General features: G+C 37.1%; 1 protein-coding gene across 3 annotated transcripts in view; it reads right to left on the bottom strand.

Moving 5' to 3' along the window:
* The window catches only part of AEBP2 (AE binding protein 2), a 55,886-nt gene that overhangs the window by 2,867 nt on the left and 34,830 nt on the right, over positions 1-18,189 (bottom strand). The window contains exons 5-8 of one of the 3 annotated variants that reach the window (XM_040564240.1): positions 11,559-11,683; positions 5,388-5,455; positions 1,123-1,236; positions 798-864 (exon numbers count right to left, since the gene is read on the bottom strand). In XM_040564240.1, coding sequence (XP_040420174.1) covers positions 810-864; positions 1,123-1,236; positions 5,388-5,455; positions 11,559-11,683 — 362 coding nt within the window. In that variant the 3' untranslated portion in view covers positions 798-809. Of the gene's footprint in view, positions 1-797; positions 865-1,122; positions 1,237-5,387; positions 7,401-11,558; positions 11,684-18,189 lie in introns of those variants that run through there. The other 2 variants (XM_040564243.1, XM_040564254.1) reach the window with 2 other exon arrangements.

The following is an 18,189-nucleotide window of genomic DNA, read 5'->3' as shown; positions in this document are numbered from 1 at the left end:
AAGTTCTACAAAGGTAATCAATATAAAGGCAATTAACAGCTAGATTAGATTATAAAACAGTCACTGTGTTAAGTGGTTTTATAATACATAATCCAATTTCCTCATAACATCTGTATGATTTACGATTAACAATAATAATTCATACACTAAAGTAAGTATTTTAAATACTTACATTTTAAAAGATAGCACGCATAGTATGATGATTTATTTTCATATTGTAAACCAAGCTTTCATTAATTTGATTAGTGAAATACACTGAATATTAAAGGTGAACTGAAAGGCTTATTGCATATCAAAACCTCAGATTAGCATTCTAGGTACTCCTTTAGACACTCGTTCATTGGATGTTAACAAACATAGAAACAACGAACTTTGGTTGAGGCTTTTTTCTCCCTCCCCAGCCATTTTCATGCATTTTTAAATAAGCCTATAAACACATATCTTTGCATCTTCAAAAACTTAAAGAGTGAATTAAGCATTTCAGATTACCTTTAAAAACTGTACACACATACAACTGTGGGTACTGACAATTATGTGAGCACATTAATACAGAGGGGGGAAAATCAGGAAATTATTAGAAACAAGATGGATTAGAAGCCAATCAAGTCCTAAAAACACAAATGTGAATGTAGCTTAAAGACAAGTGATATGTACTGTCCCCCTCCAAAGAATTTTGTATTAAAAAAATAACAGTACTTGTACACAAGTACAGATTTCAAGGTAATACTGCATGTATTACAGCTGAGTATAAATTATGTAAAGATAAATTTGGACTTTAAAAAAATTGGTATACAAACCAGTATGTGATCTTAACAGAAGTGATCTTTCAGGATTCCACTGTATGTACCTCCTTTACTAGAATTTCTGTACACCAAGCACAAAAAAGTAAAATACACTTGGTAAATACACACATTCCCCGTTTCTCAGTAACTAGAGTTCAGTTCAAGAAGTTAATTCTGAAACAACTTAAGACCTCAGAACTTAACTACTGGACGCTGACAGGATTAAGGCTCCCTGTTCTGGTGTATAATACATTAACAATCCTGATTTCCCAACGTCAAAAAGTTAAGTGAGGCTTAAGACTATACTTAAGTAAAGAAAATTTCAAAATTAGGACATTACCTGTATATGTTTGGGTCCAGAAGCAAGGCAGTATCTTTTGGTAGTTTTGATAAATGAACTACTTTAGTTTTTAACTGATGTCGCTCACTTTCATTTACCCACACATCAGGCAGACTATGAATAAATAAATAAAATAAAAATATTCAAAAAAGATCAACTATTTTTCTTACCATAAAATTATGCGGTAAACTAGTACATATGAAGTTTCTAAATGTAATCGCCACATTTCACTGGATAAAAAACACCTTCACTGGAGCAAGGAAGAGACAGCCAATCTTTACACATTATACCTCAAAGTCTTTCAAATTCTCAGCATGAAAAAGATGCTGAACGGAATTTAGATTAATCCAGAAGAATATTAAAACAAACATACAATGATAACAGTATTGCAGTGAAACTACAACCTCCAGTTTAATGGTTTAATTTGAAAATGGTAGCAGGAACTAAACAGATCTTTCATACTTAGTAAAATAAAGTGTTTTCAAATGATCTGATGCTGTCAAAGAAAAGAAAAGGAAAGTAAAGGCCGGAACTTCAGCCACTGAATTTCAAGTCACACTATTTTGCTTCCTCCAAGGTCAAAGCTTTTAGTGTCAAAATGCTCCTACTTAGCTGATGTTAATTTTTCAATTCCCTTCTGAGGAAATTCAGGCAATCACCATAAAGTATTCTGGCTATGTAACAGTTTTTATTGTGAGACAGAATAAAACTTGGTCTTTACACATTAACGGAAAGGTCTTTACACATTGCCTCAGTGCCACTTGCAATGAAACCACTGGAAGAGCGCTGGAGGTTAACTCACACATTGATCTATATTTTGTTCTTTAAATCTTTGAAACCAAACCTGTCTGCTTCTGATCTGTTTATTGCATTATTGCTTTTTTTTATGGAAAGCAAATTAAGTTTTTAAGGCCCTGCTGGGGTTGTCAGGTTGTTAAGAGAGACACTGGGCTTATAGAGGTCATGAGTGCCTTATAAAAAACCAATTCCCATCTCTAAAATAAAAATAAAAACAAATCAGTATTTTTTTTTTTTATTTTTATTATCCATGGGCAAAAAAATCATCTCAGGCTGGGGAAAAAGTTTGTAATTAAGAACCCTAATATTCTGAAACAAGTTTCAATTTGAGAAGAACAACATCTAAAACTATCTAAACAGTTTTTTGTTTGTTTGTTTGTTTGTTTGTTTTTGTCCAACCAAAGCTATATGCAGTTTTACAGACTTCTAGAAATTATTGTTTTTAGCACTGAAAGTTAAAATTCAAATTCAATTTTTTGGTTAAAAGAACTTCTATCACAGAAGGAAAAAGAGTTTCTCCAGGGATACTATTTCCCCCTTTCAAATGAAGGTGTAAAAAAAAACAGGATGCAATGTATCTATCTATTCAGATTTAATATGGCTCATGAAAGATGAAAAAACATTGTCTATAAAACTTTTTATAAAAAGTGGGTATCAACTTTTTATAAAAAGAAACATTACAAAAACAATTTAATTAGAAACTGTATGCTGAAGATACAAAATGATTTTTAAAAAAAGTATCTTTTCACATAGATTTTCACATAGAAAGATTTTCACATAGATAGATTTTCACATAGAAAAATCTTTTCACATAGAATCACAGAATCATTCAGACTGAAAAAGACCTCTAAGATCCAACCTTTAACCTAGTACTGAAGTCCACCACTAAACCATGCTACTAAGTTCTACACCTACACATTTCTGGAAGACCTCCAGGTAGGTGACTCAACCACTTCCCCAGGCAGCCTATTCCAATGCTGCAAAACCATTTCAGAAAAGAAATTTCTCCTAATATCTGACCTGAACAACTGGCGCAACTTGAGGCCATTTCACCTCGTCTTATCTGTTGGTGCTTGGAAGAAAAGCCCAATCCCCACCTTGCTAAAGACCATTGGAAATATAAAGACAGAACCTCAGTAAAATAAGTACTGCCCCCCCCCAAAAAATGAAAAAGGAAAAAAAAATCAGGATAAATCCCTGATCCAAAAAAAATCCAAGTGATAAAGGAGTGAAATAGGAAACTGGTTAAAGACTATGTACTTTTCCTGAAAAAATACTTAATGTACAGAAAACCTTGAGCAATTTAACAGTTTCAAAATGACTCACATATGAAAAGGTGAAATCATTATTGTTGGCTCCATCTGCAAGGCTGATGAACAGCTCAACATGATGGAAAATAACGATCATGAACGTATTCAACTTTATCTAAAGTGTGAGTACATTCCTTTTGTAAGACAAACGGATGACAAAAGCCATGATATCTTGCTTTTGCTGTTTCTAACTGTAATAAACGAGATGAAATGGAATCTAATGAATAATTCAATACCGCATCATTCCATGCAGGAAGTACACCCTCTACCTAACCCAACCAAGATGTAAGACATATCAATACAAAGGCCGTTATCCCTTTGAACTGACCAACTAGCTCTACATCTATCAGGGATGTCTTAACATTACAGTCTTCTCCAATGTAGAGAATCTAACATTGTATTTATTCGCATGAGCAAAAAAATCATTTAACTCTGTATTAAAAAACAAGTCCTTAATTACTTACTTTTCATGCTCTCAGTGTTTTATAATGCTTTTTCTTTTATCTTAAAATAAGTCTTTATCTGTAATATTTTAGCAAGAATAATCTCGAAATACTGTTACATACAGTATTACCAAACTGACCTAAAAGGCAGCAAAGAATGACATTTTTTACTACAATATTTTAGTTATTCTTTCCGACGTTTAACTGAAACTTGTAGTCTACAAGTGCTGCAGAGAGCTGAAAAAGCTACAGACAGTTTAAAATTGCACCAAAATGTCAAACACTGCTGCAGGCAACTTACCAGCAACCCTATTCCTCTACAGATTAAAGTTATAATTGACTCACATTGCTGAGTTCATACTACTGCACATGACTAATCTGGGACACTAGAAAACTGAGTAATTTAAACCACTTCATCAAAGCAAAAGTTAGAGTTTATTACACTAAGGCTCTGCATCACCTTCCCACTCAATCACTTAAAAGGCAGCACTGAATCTAAAAAGATTCCTTTGTTCTAAGTTTTAATTGCAAAAACTATGACTATTTCATCTGAAACTTAGAAATCCTTATCTAATGAGTCCTGCCAAGTTAGAGATATTTTCCTGGTAAGAACAACATTACTTTTAAGAATGAATCTCTAAACCTGCGCATCCTACCTAATTATGCAGCTATTATCTTAATGCAATCTTAGTATCTCTGTAACTTTACCTGTGCGCAGACGTATGGACCCAATAATAAACTATTATAATTATACTTATATTTAAAAGAAAAAGTAAGTAATTATCTTTAAAATTGTGGAAAACATGGATCATGCAACACTTGCTAGAACTACTTCTCATACTGCCTGTCCTAAAACTACTCTGCCTACTGCTCTCCTAGAGCATACTGGAAAACAAGTATTTGTTCTACTGTTCCATATAGTAAAGATCATAATATTTACATATAAATTCTTTCCTTTGTCAGGAGGAGGAAAGTAGATCCCAGCTATTTCAATGAAGTAGATAAATTATTTTTAAAGTATTTCAGTTACTACTCCATATATCCCAAGACTATCTGAGGGCAATACTTGTGTTCTGCATTAAGTAAGAGGCAACTTACTTGGAAAAGGGCAGAACATGGGAAAAAACAAGAGAAAAAGCAAACAAACATGGTGGAAAGGAAACTCCAAACTTCAGTGGGAAAACCCAAAGAAGCAGTAATATGAGATGGACACTCTGAATGACCAACTGTGGTTATTTCACTGTTAAATTGTAGCACCTATGCAAAGATTCTTGTAGTTCTACCATTAGACCGATGATTAGAAATTTTTCAGTGCCTAAAAATATTTGAGGATCACGACAAATCAATGGGCAAAAGAGCTATCTCAGTGATAAATTTTCCCATGTATGTGGCTGGCAAAACCAATCTGAATTCCCCCATTCAATAATTAGAAGACTTTGTTATTTATACCCATAGTGGCAAAATGCATTAAAAAAATACAGCTTAAAGTTTACATGAACTGGTATCAGAATCTAAAGACTCGGTAGCTAAACTAAAGTCAATTAAAAGTACAACACGGTTGCTTATTTTTTAAACTTCCAAATTACTTAAAACAAACAAACAAAAAAAAACATGAAGTACATAAAAACAGCATAACAATTAAGTGACAGTTCATTTACCCCGCCGTAAATCTTTCCCCGTTTAAATCCTATCATATCACTAGTAATATACTTACATGTCCTCTGGTGTCCAATGAAGCAAGAGTTTTATTTTTCCAGAATCTTCTTTTCTTTTAGCTATTACCTGATAATAGTTACATAAATCATAATTAAAATCAAATCCACTCTTTTTCTTGCTCAAATTAAGTATTCATGTTCAACTGGACATTCAGAAAATGCAAACTGTTTTACTTCTTAACAGCTGTATTAATTCTATACATAGGTAGAATGTACATGTCACTATTAAAGCAGTTCTTAGCAAGGTTTGGTGTTTTCATTAAAATTTTGTTTTAGTATTTGCTTACTAAGTGGTCCCTTTAAAAAAAAAAAAACATGCATACACAGTCATCTTTAAAAGGGTTCAAAGCTTCTGGAGTAGCAGCTTAAAAAAAAAGGTGCATGCATTCTTAGATGAGGTTCACAAATGCCCTTTATGAATACATTCATGTTTTCACAAAATGTCTATAGAAAATCAAAAATTAATGCAGCTTATATTTTAATTCTAGTATGACATAAGGAAATATTCTCTCATAAATGCTTTGACATCTGGAAACCATCATATGTATAACTTCCTAGGTAACCTTTATTCATTCCCTTTCAACATCTAAGCCAAGCACTGAATGAAGCAAAGGCTCCTTGGAAGAATTCACAGGCTCACAGAAATTGTTTAACTCATACATAACAGGGACCTTAATACTGTATTTAACGCATACATAACAGGGACCTTAATACTGTAGAGTGTATGTTACTACTACTGTTATATGAATGACAAGTACAAATGACATGTCAAAGACCTGTTGACAATCCATAATATTTAAGCAGAACATACACGTTCCCCTGGTAAAAGTTCCAGCTAAGAAATGACAACTCCTTCCTTACAGTTTCTCATACTGGCTCACAGTAGAGAAGCACATAAAATGCTCTCACAAAGAACAATGCTTTCAGGGGTATGACCCTGAAGCTTAACACCAATCTTTAGTCAAAAGTTAAAGTTAGAAATATACAAAGTATAAAAAAATGAATCTGTTCACTCAGGTGTAAATATACTCATCAAAAAACGGCATTCGAAAGATAAACCCAAAATATTCTGGTATTCAGGAAAACAAGGAAAAGCCACTTTTCTTTCACAAAAAGCTTCCACTTCTACTGATCTGCCCCTAGCTTCTCCTTTCCTACATGTTACTATATACTCCATACAGTTTAGGCACACAGATTTTCTGATTTGCTTCTAACATCAGTCCTACTTTTTGCTCTGCTAGGCACATTTATTAGATCTTTCAAAGTTTCTACACACAGCCACTGTAGATAAACTCAAAAAAAAAAAGTCATTAGAGAACTTTTAAAGCATAGAAATGCGGCAGGATGGCAAATGTTCTTCATGAAAAAATCTAAACAAAAATGTAGTATATGGAACATAAAGTACCGAAGTCCATAAACTGCATCAACCAAAGTAATTCTCCACAACTGAGTATCATGGTAAATTAAACTTAGTCTCTTCTGGTAAGTTAAATGTAGTCATGACATTTTAAGGAATTCACAAATTTGTTTCCAGCTGTATTGTTACAACTATGCAGCAATCTTCTCAACAAAAATAAAGCCCAGAGAGAAGTACCCATGGATTTAACAGCCAGATTATTAATACAGATACATTTGAGGTATCTGAAGGTATAAATATACTAGCAGATATGAACTGAGAGAAGTGTTGAGGCACTGAGTTTCTTGAATTCAGAAGAGTCCCTGACGAGGGACTCTTTATTAGGGAGTACAGTAATAGGGCATGGAGTAATGGCTTTAAACTAAAAGAGGGTAGGTTTAGATTAGATATAAGGAAGAAATTCTTCACTCAGAGCGTGGTGAGGCACTGGAACAAGTTGCCCAGAGAAGTTGTGGATGCCCCATCCTTGGAAGTGTTCAAGGCCAGGCTGGATGGGGCTTTGAGCAAGCTGGTCTAGCGGGAGGTGTCCCTGCCCATGGCAGGGGGGTTGGAATTAGATGATCTTTCAATTCCCAACTCAAACCATGCTACGAGCCTGCAATAATAGGATACGGTAGATAAATGTCAGTAAAAATCATTTTTCCAGTAATCTTTGCCAATTAGACAAAATTTAATCAACTTTTCCATTAAAAATATTATCAGGTTCTTAAATTTAGCTATTTGGACTATTGCTACCATTTTTCCTCACAAGTCTCAAGCCATATCCATAACTCGATACATCGTTTTGCTAAGTTTGGAACAGGGATGAAAACCCTGACCTTTTTTTTTTTAAATAAAGATTTAGAGAGCAGTTCTCCAGTCCCTTCCAACTTTAAGTTTTAGCCTTTGCCCAGAACTCAGATTCTTATTCTGCAAACTCAGTTTCTTTGCTGTAGATTGGAGCACCTGAGCCAAATAATGTTATAGCTCACTTTACAGGGCAAACAAAGCTCACCAGCTTTTCCATTGAAAACCATACATTTTTCTGTATTGTCAAGTTCATTTTCAAATTAACCTTCAGGTTTTAAGGAGAGGCAGATGCTCTCTCATGTAATACAAGCATCATGGATATCATATTAAAAAGTTTACAGGTGACTTTGTGAAATATTATTTGGACATAGTAAACTAGCTATATCCCAGTCAGAGAAAAGCAATATTCCCCACAAACCGCTCTTCATCCTATTTAAAACTTTAAGAATATGAGCCAGGAAACCAACCAGAATAAACAAGCCCCACATATATATTACACCTAATTACTAGTTAAAGCTGGGACTGCTGCATCTACTGGGATTTACAGTGTAACACATGGTGATTCCAGAACCTCACAGAGAACCTGTGCAAACCACCCAGGATCTGCACTCATCTACATTCTCCAACACCAAGAACAACAAATAGTATTTATAAACTAACAGCTCTGACATTAACAATTTCTCATTTACAGAAAAAAACTCAGGACTCTTCAGTACTGCCATCACCAGACTGAAAAAAAGAGATGTTTGTAAAAACTTACACTCTGCATTCCTCCTTGCCCCCAACCCCCCCAAAAATAGGCCTAAAAGGGACTAAAGTAACAACATTATACACACAAAGAAGCTTAACGAGAGGAAAAAGTAACTTTTAACTGTAGGGAATAAAAAATGTTGTTTTTCAGAACAAAAGAACTAATCATGTACAACACAAACTATGACAAATAGAGTTAAGGATGCTTTCACAGACACACTTGCATCCAATGTGAATTTTGCAGATTGTTTCTCCCTATTATCAGCTTATCTTATCCTTGCTAAATACTCTGGTGTTGTTTAATATTAAAGTAGTATGTTTGCTGTTAGGAGACAACAGAAATATTTATATAGAGCTGTCATTGCTTCTTCCAACATGTATTTTGAAATTGTCAAGTTTAAAGTTGTGTTTGTTTGTTTTTTAAGATATAAAATGTACTACTTTAACTATAATTAGTGTAATGAGAATTTTACCATTTCCTAGGCAGGCTAGAGTCAGAAATGCAGCTATGATGTAGACAAAATGGCCAACTGAAGAAAAGAATCACTATTTTGACAAAAATAATCACTGCTGCAATCAGGTCTGTGAAAGTTACAACTGAAATGGAAGATATCTAGCTGGTCTGCAGTAACTGCTTTTCTTGCTCTGAAGTTTTTTACGAAGTTCTCTACAAAGTAGTAATTTTAAGTCCACTTAAGTTTTACATTAAAAAACATCCTGTAGATGCACAATACAGTTTTATTTGATATATTATTATATTATCTAAATTTCATGCACTGTCCCTGAAAGGAAAAGAAACTTTATTTTGAATTCATCTCTGTAGAGGAAACCTGCAAAGTTGTCTCAAATGAGAAGTGGAGTTCTGCTGACCTCTTCTGGAAAAAGAAACAAATTTCACCTTCTTGCATCTTTATTCATTCTCTGTGTTTCGATGTTTTAAGATGTCAGAACGTATGTAAATAACATCAATGCATGTGATCACTGAACTAAAAACTCTAAAAAATATTTTAGAGAATTAATCCTATCCATGAAAAAGAAAAAAAAAGATGGGGTAACCTATAAGGTACATTCTTTAACAGCTTTATACCTGTTCTTTAGGTTAAATGGAAATGGCTTGACATTTTCCACATGACAGTGCAGAGAATCAATACAGCAAGAATTTGATACCAATAAAAAAGCTCATCATAAAAATAAAATCATAATGAAGTCATAGGTGAACTGTAGATAGCAAAAACATTTCTGCAAAACACTTTTATGACTGTTTTACAATTCTCCATGTCTATAAGAATGGGTTCAAAAAAAGGTTGATTTATCTACAGTGACTGCATAGAAATTATTTACATTAGAAAATTTTCAGTATATCTATCTTGTAAAATACTGCATTATGCTGACATACTTATGCTGCATAAAAAAATAAACTTACACCAATTACCTCAGTTTTCAGCGATCTTCACACTTTTCACTTTTCAAATTAATGCCCCTGATAACTATACATTTTTTCTTCATCTAAAGGTAGACCACACAAACCATACCACATTATTTAACCAGTGAGCATTCAAATTTAATTTCCTAATGCTTATAAATTATGCAAAATCTGTTTGCATCTGAGGTGACCTTTAGCTCAGTACAATAATGTACATCCATAAGACTGCTTCTATTCTTTTTTTTTTTTTTTTTTTAATTTTAAAGCAAATTTTAGGCAGTTTCATCAGCAAAGCTGATGTCAGCACAGCTCCACACAACTGTAGCGGCACCTTAATAGGGTAGCAAAGTGCACTGTATGGCCAGAATCTTAAAGCAGCTCTGCCACTGAAACAACTTCTCCCACAGCTGAGGTGTAAGTAATTTCTAGTCTTCAGATCTAATCAACCCCCTACCATCCTAAGTGGCACAAGCGTGGATGAACTGAAAGGGTCTGCACTGCTTCCTCCAAATTAATTCGAAGCACTTCTAGAGCACATTCTTCCCTCTAATTCCATCTCCTTATGAATTATTACAACAGACAGAGGTGAGCTTCCACAACTGAACAGTCTCTCCATATAACCTTTCAGATTAAAGCAAGCTGTGAATTGAAAGACAATCTGCTTTTCTCAAAGAATTTTAAATTCTGCATTTGCCAGGAAAACTAAAATAAGACCTAAATTCAGTAACAACAAAATAAGGCACTTTTAAATCTCCATTTGCAGCTGGTGCTCAATGCACAGGAGTTCAGCAGTAATGTTTTCGGAAAAATGTCCGACACAGGCTACAGAGATTTCTAACAATCATCAGAATGGGAGGAAACTAAGTTTCATGCACATAAAATCATACTTTGTTTATGGAAAGAGAGTGACAGTTCAATAGTTTGAATCACTGGTTAAGATTAAGCCATAGCTGAGAAGAGAGCAGTGACAGCATTCCTTCCTTGGACTGCAGTTAATCGTACACTGGTCTGGCAATTTACAAAGACCCTTGTTTTGTCCCATCCTTTGATTATTTTCTTCTTAAAGAAGAGTCTCTATCTCTTATATGCCATATCTCTCAATTTAGTAAGAAAACATGAAGTATTAAGGTTTCTGAAATTCTGATCCCTCTATCCCAATTCAGAACTTCTTTCCCTATTTTTGAACTTTTCTAAATGAACACTGATGCCAATCCTATCCACAGGTAGGTGAAATTAACAAAAAAGGATATGGAAACAGGACTGAAGAACATTTCCCCACCTGGTACTTGCCTTCCTGCACTTTGCTGACATTTGGGTGTAAGTTTATTAAATAAAAAAAATGAAATGAACAACAATATATTTATATAGTATGACACCTTTTAAATGAAAAAGGAGTAAACATAAATTTAACATCAACATCTTAAAATATTCAATTATACAATTACTTTTAGAGAACTCCTTGTGATAAATAAGCACTGTGACTCATGACCATGAAAATGCCATCTGAATTGCATTCTTATTTAGAAGATTTTTTTCTGTCAAACATACTTGCTGTCAGGTATTTCCTGGAGTGTATCAGACAGGAAATGTTGCAAGCTATTCAATTTGTGACGTAGAACTACTACTAACACCACTTTTAAAAACTTAATTTACTAATAGAAATGGGAAAAACGATAATGTAAAATACACACTATTACTTACTTCCGATTAAAAGTCTGCATTACTAAGAGGAACACAGCATTAGATTTTTCAGAAACACAGGTAACAAACAATGCATAATTTAATACTTACAGTACTATGAAATACAACACTGTGGCCTTTTCCTAAACTTTCTATATGTGCTGAGAGGTTAAAGCAGATGGCTCGATGTCTTATAGCATCCAGTGTTTGTGCATCAAAGAAGTCATGAGGTCTTGCTAGAAATAAAAGAGAGATCCTTAGTGATGAACGCACTGAAAGCATTCTAGCACATTCAGGCATGTAAGTAAATCTGAATTGTCATTAGTAAACCATTTATCATTATAAAAATAGGACTATCTTGTCAAAGAGCTGTAAACATTAATTTAACCAGAAGTATGTACTGACCCCAAATGTGGAGTGGTGATCCATTCAAGTCTGGTCAAACTATATTCCCTTTAGATGAAATAGCTGTTTTGACAAACTGAATTATGCTTGTTCAGTTTTTAAACTTCAAGTGAATTTTATTCATTTTTACCTTTCAGAATTACGAATTCATTTTTTTTTGTTGAGTACTTCTGGGATCATCCATTACTACCATCTGTTAAAAGAAGAAGTCCCCGTACAAAGAAACTAAAGCCAGAACTTGTATTTTAATGCAAGAACAGCCCAGTAAGTTTCCAATAAACATCACAACTTAACTGGCCAAATCACCCTTAGAGCATCATCAATAGTTTCAGTATTATGCTGTAATTTCTTATAAATAGTATTAAAATACTTCAAAACATGATAGCGCAGTCTACATGTTAAAATCTATACCTTATTTTTGAACTCTGTTAAAAACAATCTACCCTGATGTAATTTATAATTACATAAAAAAAAAAAAGTTATTTCCAGTGAAAACTGGGATGCTGCAAAGAGATCTATCTGCACTGACAGTGAAATAAGACTGCTTGGTACTGCAGTGGAACACAAAGCAGAGGATTAAATAAGAATTATTGTTAACATACAGAAAATACAAGCTCATCAAAAAACGCTTTATCTCTGAAGAGTAATAATAAATAGTCATGTAAAAAAAACACTGCTAGACATTTCTATGTAGAAGTTTTCATTTCACACTTTGATTATTAGTAAACATTTCCTAGCCAAGAAGCACCTTCTACATCAGAAACTACACTTCAATCTATAAAGAGTAGACTGCAATCAACATCCATCTGATATTTTATGAGTAGTCTATAAACAGCATGCACTAGTAAATAATTTCATAGATAAGTGTTTCTTGAACAGTAAAAAATTACTGAGCTCCAATTTGGAGTGTAAAGGTCTATTAATTCTACACTAACAATAATCTAACTGAAAAATAACTGCTACTAAGCACGTATTTGCACATGCTTAGAAATATCTCATTCTAAGATTTTTTAAAAATATAACATATTACAGTAGCAGAACTGTATGAGTAAAAGTATTAATGAAAGCATTAACATTTTTAAGCCTTACGTGAGAGCAATGATTCAGTATACAACACTAAAATTAAAACTAAGAACAGTAGTTAAATTATGTTATCAACTGTATCATCCTATAATCTGCAAAAACAGCGATTTGCCATTCTCTTGTCCTTAATTACAACAATTCTTTTTCATCAAGATTATCTATTCTTTATTTCAAAACAAATTACAAATTCCACTTTCAACTAGTATTTTCTACTCTCCAGAGACTAGTTGTTGTTAAGCATTCATTTGTGTATTATGTTCTGTCCTTACCGTATCTCAGTTAGATACTGCCATTTAGGCAATCATCTCTCTGAAATGTTTTCTCGCTGTAAGTGGTCACTTCTCATGCTACAGAAGGTCACTGATGCAACCATTTCTTACACTGAAACTATTAGTCTATCATGTAAAAAGGAGTATGGGTCGCATTTTTAGGCATGGACTAAGAGTTTTCTTTCTTCATGCAAAGTTAAAGATGAGTTCGGGGGAAAAACACAAGCTTGTGTATACAAACAGACCAAAGAAAATGGGTTCACATTCTATTATTACTATAAAGTACTGAGTAGTAACAGATATGATACATGAAATTTCCAGAGTTCAGCATCTTCCAAGAGGTATCCCTTCTACTCTTTTCTTCTTCCAAAAAAAAATAAAAATAGCCTTATCTCCCTTTGATGTGATATTCTGAAGTTCTCTACTACAGTAACCCAAATGCTGATTTAGGCAGTTTGTTATATCAGATGCAAGGAACTGTAATATAGTAAATTATATGATGTAATATATTTTGTACAATATAGAGATTCATAGAATCATCTAGATTGGAAGAAACCCTTGACATAATCAAGTCCAACTATCAACCTGATCTACTGAGTCCCATCACTAAACCTAGCGCCACGTTCACACGTCTCAAATACCTCCAGGGATGGTGATCCCACCACTTCCCTGGGCAGCTTGTTCCAATGACTGACTGCCCTCTCTGTGAAGAAATTCTACCTAATGTCCAATCTAAACCTCCAATGGCACAACCTAAGACCATCTCCTCACATCCTATCATTTCTCAACTGAGAAAAGACACCAACACCCTTCTCACTGCAACCTCCTTTCAGGTAGTTGTAGAGAGCCTCCTCCAGTCTGAATAACCCCAGTTCCCTCAGCTGCTCCTCATAAGCCTTATTTTCTAGTCCCTTTAACAGCTTTATTGTTCCTCTCCACACACCCTTGAGGAACTCAACATCGTTCTTGTAGTGAGCGGCCCAAAACTGAACACAGTACTCGAGGTGTAGTCTCACTACTATAATGGGACAATCGCTTCTGTAGTTCTGCTGGCCACACTATTTCTAATGCAGGCCAGGATCCCATTGGCCGCCTTGGTCACCTGGGCATGCTGCTGGCTCATGTTCAGCTGGCTATCAACCACCACCCCCAGGTCCTTCTCTGCCAAGCAACTTTCCAGCCACTCTTCTCCAAGCTTGTACCACTGCATTGGGTTGTTATGACCCAAGTTCAGGACCGGGCAGTTTGTCTTGCTAAATGTCTTGTGACTGAACTCAGCCCCCATAGATATAATCTACCCAGACCTCTCTGCAAAGCCGTCCTACCCTCAAGCAGATCAGCACTCCCGCCTAACATGGTACTGTCTGAGAATTTACTAAGGGTGTACAAACCCCTCATGCTGATCATTGGTAAAAACATTAGAACAAAACTGTCACCAAGAACTGAGCCACTGGTGGCTGGCCGCCAACAGGCTTAACATGATGCACTAAGACTCTCTGAGCCCCGCCATCCAGCCAGTTCTTCACGCAGCAAACTGCACACCTGTCCAAGCCATGAGCAGCCAGTTTCCCCAGGAGAATACTGTGGGATGGTGTCAAGCAGTTTACTGAAATCCAGATAAATGACATCCACAACATTTCCCTCATCTCCTAAGCAGGTCATCTTGTCATAGAATGAAATCAGGTCAGCACGGCAGGACCTACCCTTCAAAAACACATGCTGACTGCTTCTGATCACTCCAATCGTCACATATTTAACAATTTACATAGGATGGTACTCGAGATGATCTGCTCCATAACCAAGGTCAGACTGACAGGTCTGTAATTCCCTGGATCTTCTTTCCCACACTTCTTGCACATTGGAGTTACATTTGCTAACCTCCAGTTAACAGGGATCTCACTGGTTAGTCAGGACTGTTGATAAATTATTTAAAGTGCCTTGGCGATCACTCCTGTCAGCTCCTTCAGTATCTTTGGATGAATCCTGCTCAGCCCCATGGACTTATGAACATTCAAAACATGTTAGGAGGGCACTTAGAGCTTCCCATTGGATTATAAGGGCTTCATCTTGTTCCCTGTCAGTCTTCCAACTCAGAGAGCTGTGTACACTGAGAACAACTGGCCTTACTAATAAAGACCAAAGCAAAACAAGGCATTAAGTATCTCAGCATTATCCTAATCTTTCATTACTACATTTCCCCTCACATCCAATAAAGGATGGAGATTCTCCTTAATCCTCCTTTTGCTGTTGATGTATTTATAAAAGCATTTTTATTGCCTTTTACTATGCTAACCAAATTGAGTTCCAGTTGGGCTTTAGCCCTTTTAATTTACTCCCTGCAAAGCTTGACAATGGCTCTATAGTTCTCCTGAGCTGCCTACCCCTTCTTCCAAAGCTCCTGAACTCTTTTTCTTCACAAACTGCAGAAAAAGCTCTTTGTTCAGCCATGCTATTCCTCTCCCCCACTGGCTCAATGTTCAGCACATTGGGATGGCCTGCTCCTGTGCTTTTGACTGTCCTCTGGAAACCAAAAGTAACAGTTCTGCTAATCACCTTCCTTACCTCAACAAGGAACAAAAACTATCATTTTGATGATCACTGTGCCCAGGGCAGCCTCTAACCATCACACCATCCACGACTCCTTCCCTGTTCGCAAACAACAGGTTAAGTGGGGCACCTTCCCTCGTCAGCTCACTCACCACCTGTGAGGACGTTATCCACACACTCCAGCTACCCCCTAGACTGTTTATTCTCTGCTGTACTCTATTTCCATCTAACATCTGGGAAGCCAAAGTTCCCCATGAGAACTAGGGTTAGCAATCAGGAGACTTCTAGTTGCTTGTATAATTTTTCATCTCTCTCTTCATGCTGGTTGGATGGTCTATTATAGATTCTTACTATAACACCAGCCTTGCCACCTTTCCCCTGACTCACCAAGAGACATTCAACCCTTTCATCACCACCGCTCAGCTCCCTGCAGTCAAGGCATTCCCTAACATACAGGGATACCCCACGTCTTCTCCTTCCCCAGCTCTCCTGAAGAGCCCCAAACCACCTATCCCAACACTCCAAGGAGGTGAGTCATCCCACCACGTCTTACAGAAGCCAATGATAACGTAGCCGTAAGACTTAACTAAAACTTCCAGTTCCCCTTATTTTTTCACGCCATGTGTTTGTGTAGAGGCACTTAAGCTTGGCCCCTAATGAGACTGTTTCATTTGGTGAAGTGGCTGGAATTTCTCTGTGCTGCTCTTCAGGTGCTCTCCCTGCTGACCTCTAACCCCTCAAAGCAGTAAGTTGGGTCAACTGAGGTTCACCTTAGTTTAAAGCTCTCTTTACCAGTTTGGAAAGCCTGACATGACAGATTTTTCCTCTGCAGTCCCCAGAGCAATGGAACAGTTCTGCAAGGGCACCTCAGGCAACAGGGGAAGTCTCTTCCTCCTGCTGGTCCTTGCTGTAACAAACTTCCACTTCTCTGTGGTTTTGGTATCGCTCCCTTCTGTGATGTTTCAAGAGGGAGTTTTTGACTGTGAGCTCACTGCAGACTATGTATAGAACCACCTACCTCCTCAGCTTTCCTGATATTGTATAGCCTTCTCACCACCTCAGGTGGCCGAGCTGCAGGAGGTCCTCCACCTGGAGGCATCTTTTGCAAGTGTACTGGGTCTGGCTGGCATGGAGTTAACTTTCGCTGCAGCAGCCCATATTGTACTGTGCTCTGCACCTGTAGCTAGAACAGCACTGGTATCACACCAGTGTTTTGCCTATCACTGAGCAATGCTAGCACAGCACCAAGACCCTCTCCAACCCCCCCAAAGCCAGTAGGCCAGGGGTGGGGAAGGGACATCACCACAGCAGCTGACCTAAACCGACCAGAGGGATATCCCGTGCCATATGGTGTCACACTCAGCAATAAAAGGCGGGGAGTGGGAAGGAGGGTGGGCGGGCTCTCCTTATGAAGACATCTGTCCTCCCAGACAACTGCTATGCCTATTGAGGGCCTGCTTCCCAGGACATGGCCAAACATCACTCATTTATGAGAAGCGGAGAATGATTTTTTCCCTCGCCAGTTCCCTCTTTGCTTCCACTTGGCCTTTGCTTGCTCTTCCCCACCTTTTCATTTTCCCTTTATATTATCACAGAATCATAGAATGGCTCGGCTTGGAAGGGTCCTTAAAGACCATCTGGTTCCAACCCCCCTGCCATAGGCAGGAATGCCACCCACTAGATCAGGTTGCTCAGGGCCTCATCCAGCCTAGTCTTGAACACCTCCAGGGATGGGGCATCCACAACTTCTCTGGGCAACCTGTTCCAGTGCCTCACCACGCTCTGAGTGAAGAACTTCTTCCTAACATCCAATCTAAATCTCCCCTCTTTCAGTTTAAAACCATTCCCCCTTGTCCTACCATTATCTACATGAGTAAAGAGTCCATCTCCATCCTTTTTATAAGACCCCTTTAAGTATTCACCACAGTACAAAAAGGACGTGAAACTGTTGGAGAGGGTCCAGAGAAGGGCAGCAAAGATGGTGAAGGGCCTAGAGGGGAAGAGGAGCAGCTGAGGTCACTTGGCCTGTTGGCCTGTTCAGCCTGGAAAAGAGGAGGCTGAAGGGAGCCCTCATCGTGGTCTACAGCTTCCTTACAAGAGGGAGTGGAGGGGCAGGCGCCAATCTATTTTCTTTAGTCACCAGTGATAGGACCCGCAGGACTGGTGTCAAGCTGAGGCAGGGGAGGTTTACACTAGACATCAGGAAGAGGTTCTTCACTGAGAGGGTTGTCACAAACTGGAACAGGCTCCCCAGGGAAGCAGTCACTGCACCAAGCCTGTTGGAGTTTAAGAAGTGTTTGGACTGTGCACTTAGTCACATGGCCTAAAATTCTGGGTAGACCTGTGCGGTGCCAGGAGTTGGACTTGATGATCCATACGGGTCCCTTCCAACTTGGGATATTCTATAATTCTATTGAAAGGCTGTGATGAGGTCTCCC

The sequence above is a fragment of the Cygnus olor genome, chromosome 1 (assembly GCF_009769625.2).
Source record: "Cygnus olor isolate bCygOlo1 chromosome 1, bCygOlo1.pri.v2, whole genome shotgun sequence".
In the NCBI taxonomy this organism is placed as follows: Eukaryota; Metazoa; Chordata; class Aves; order Anseriformes; family Anatidae; genus Cygnus; species Cygnus olor.
This window is presented reverse-complemented; position numbering and strand designations above follow the sequence as displayed.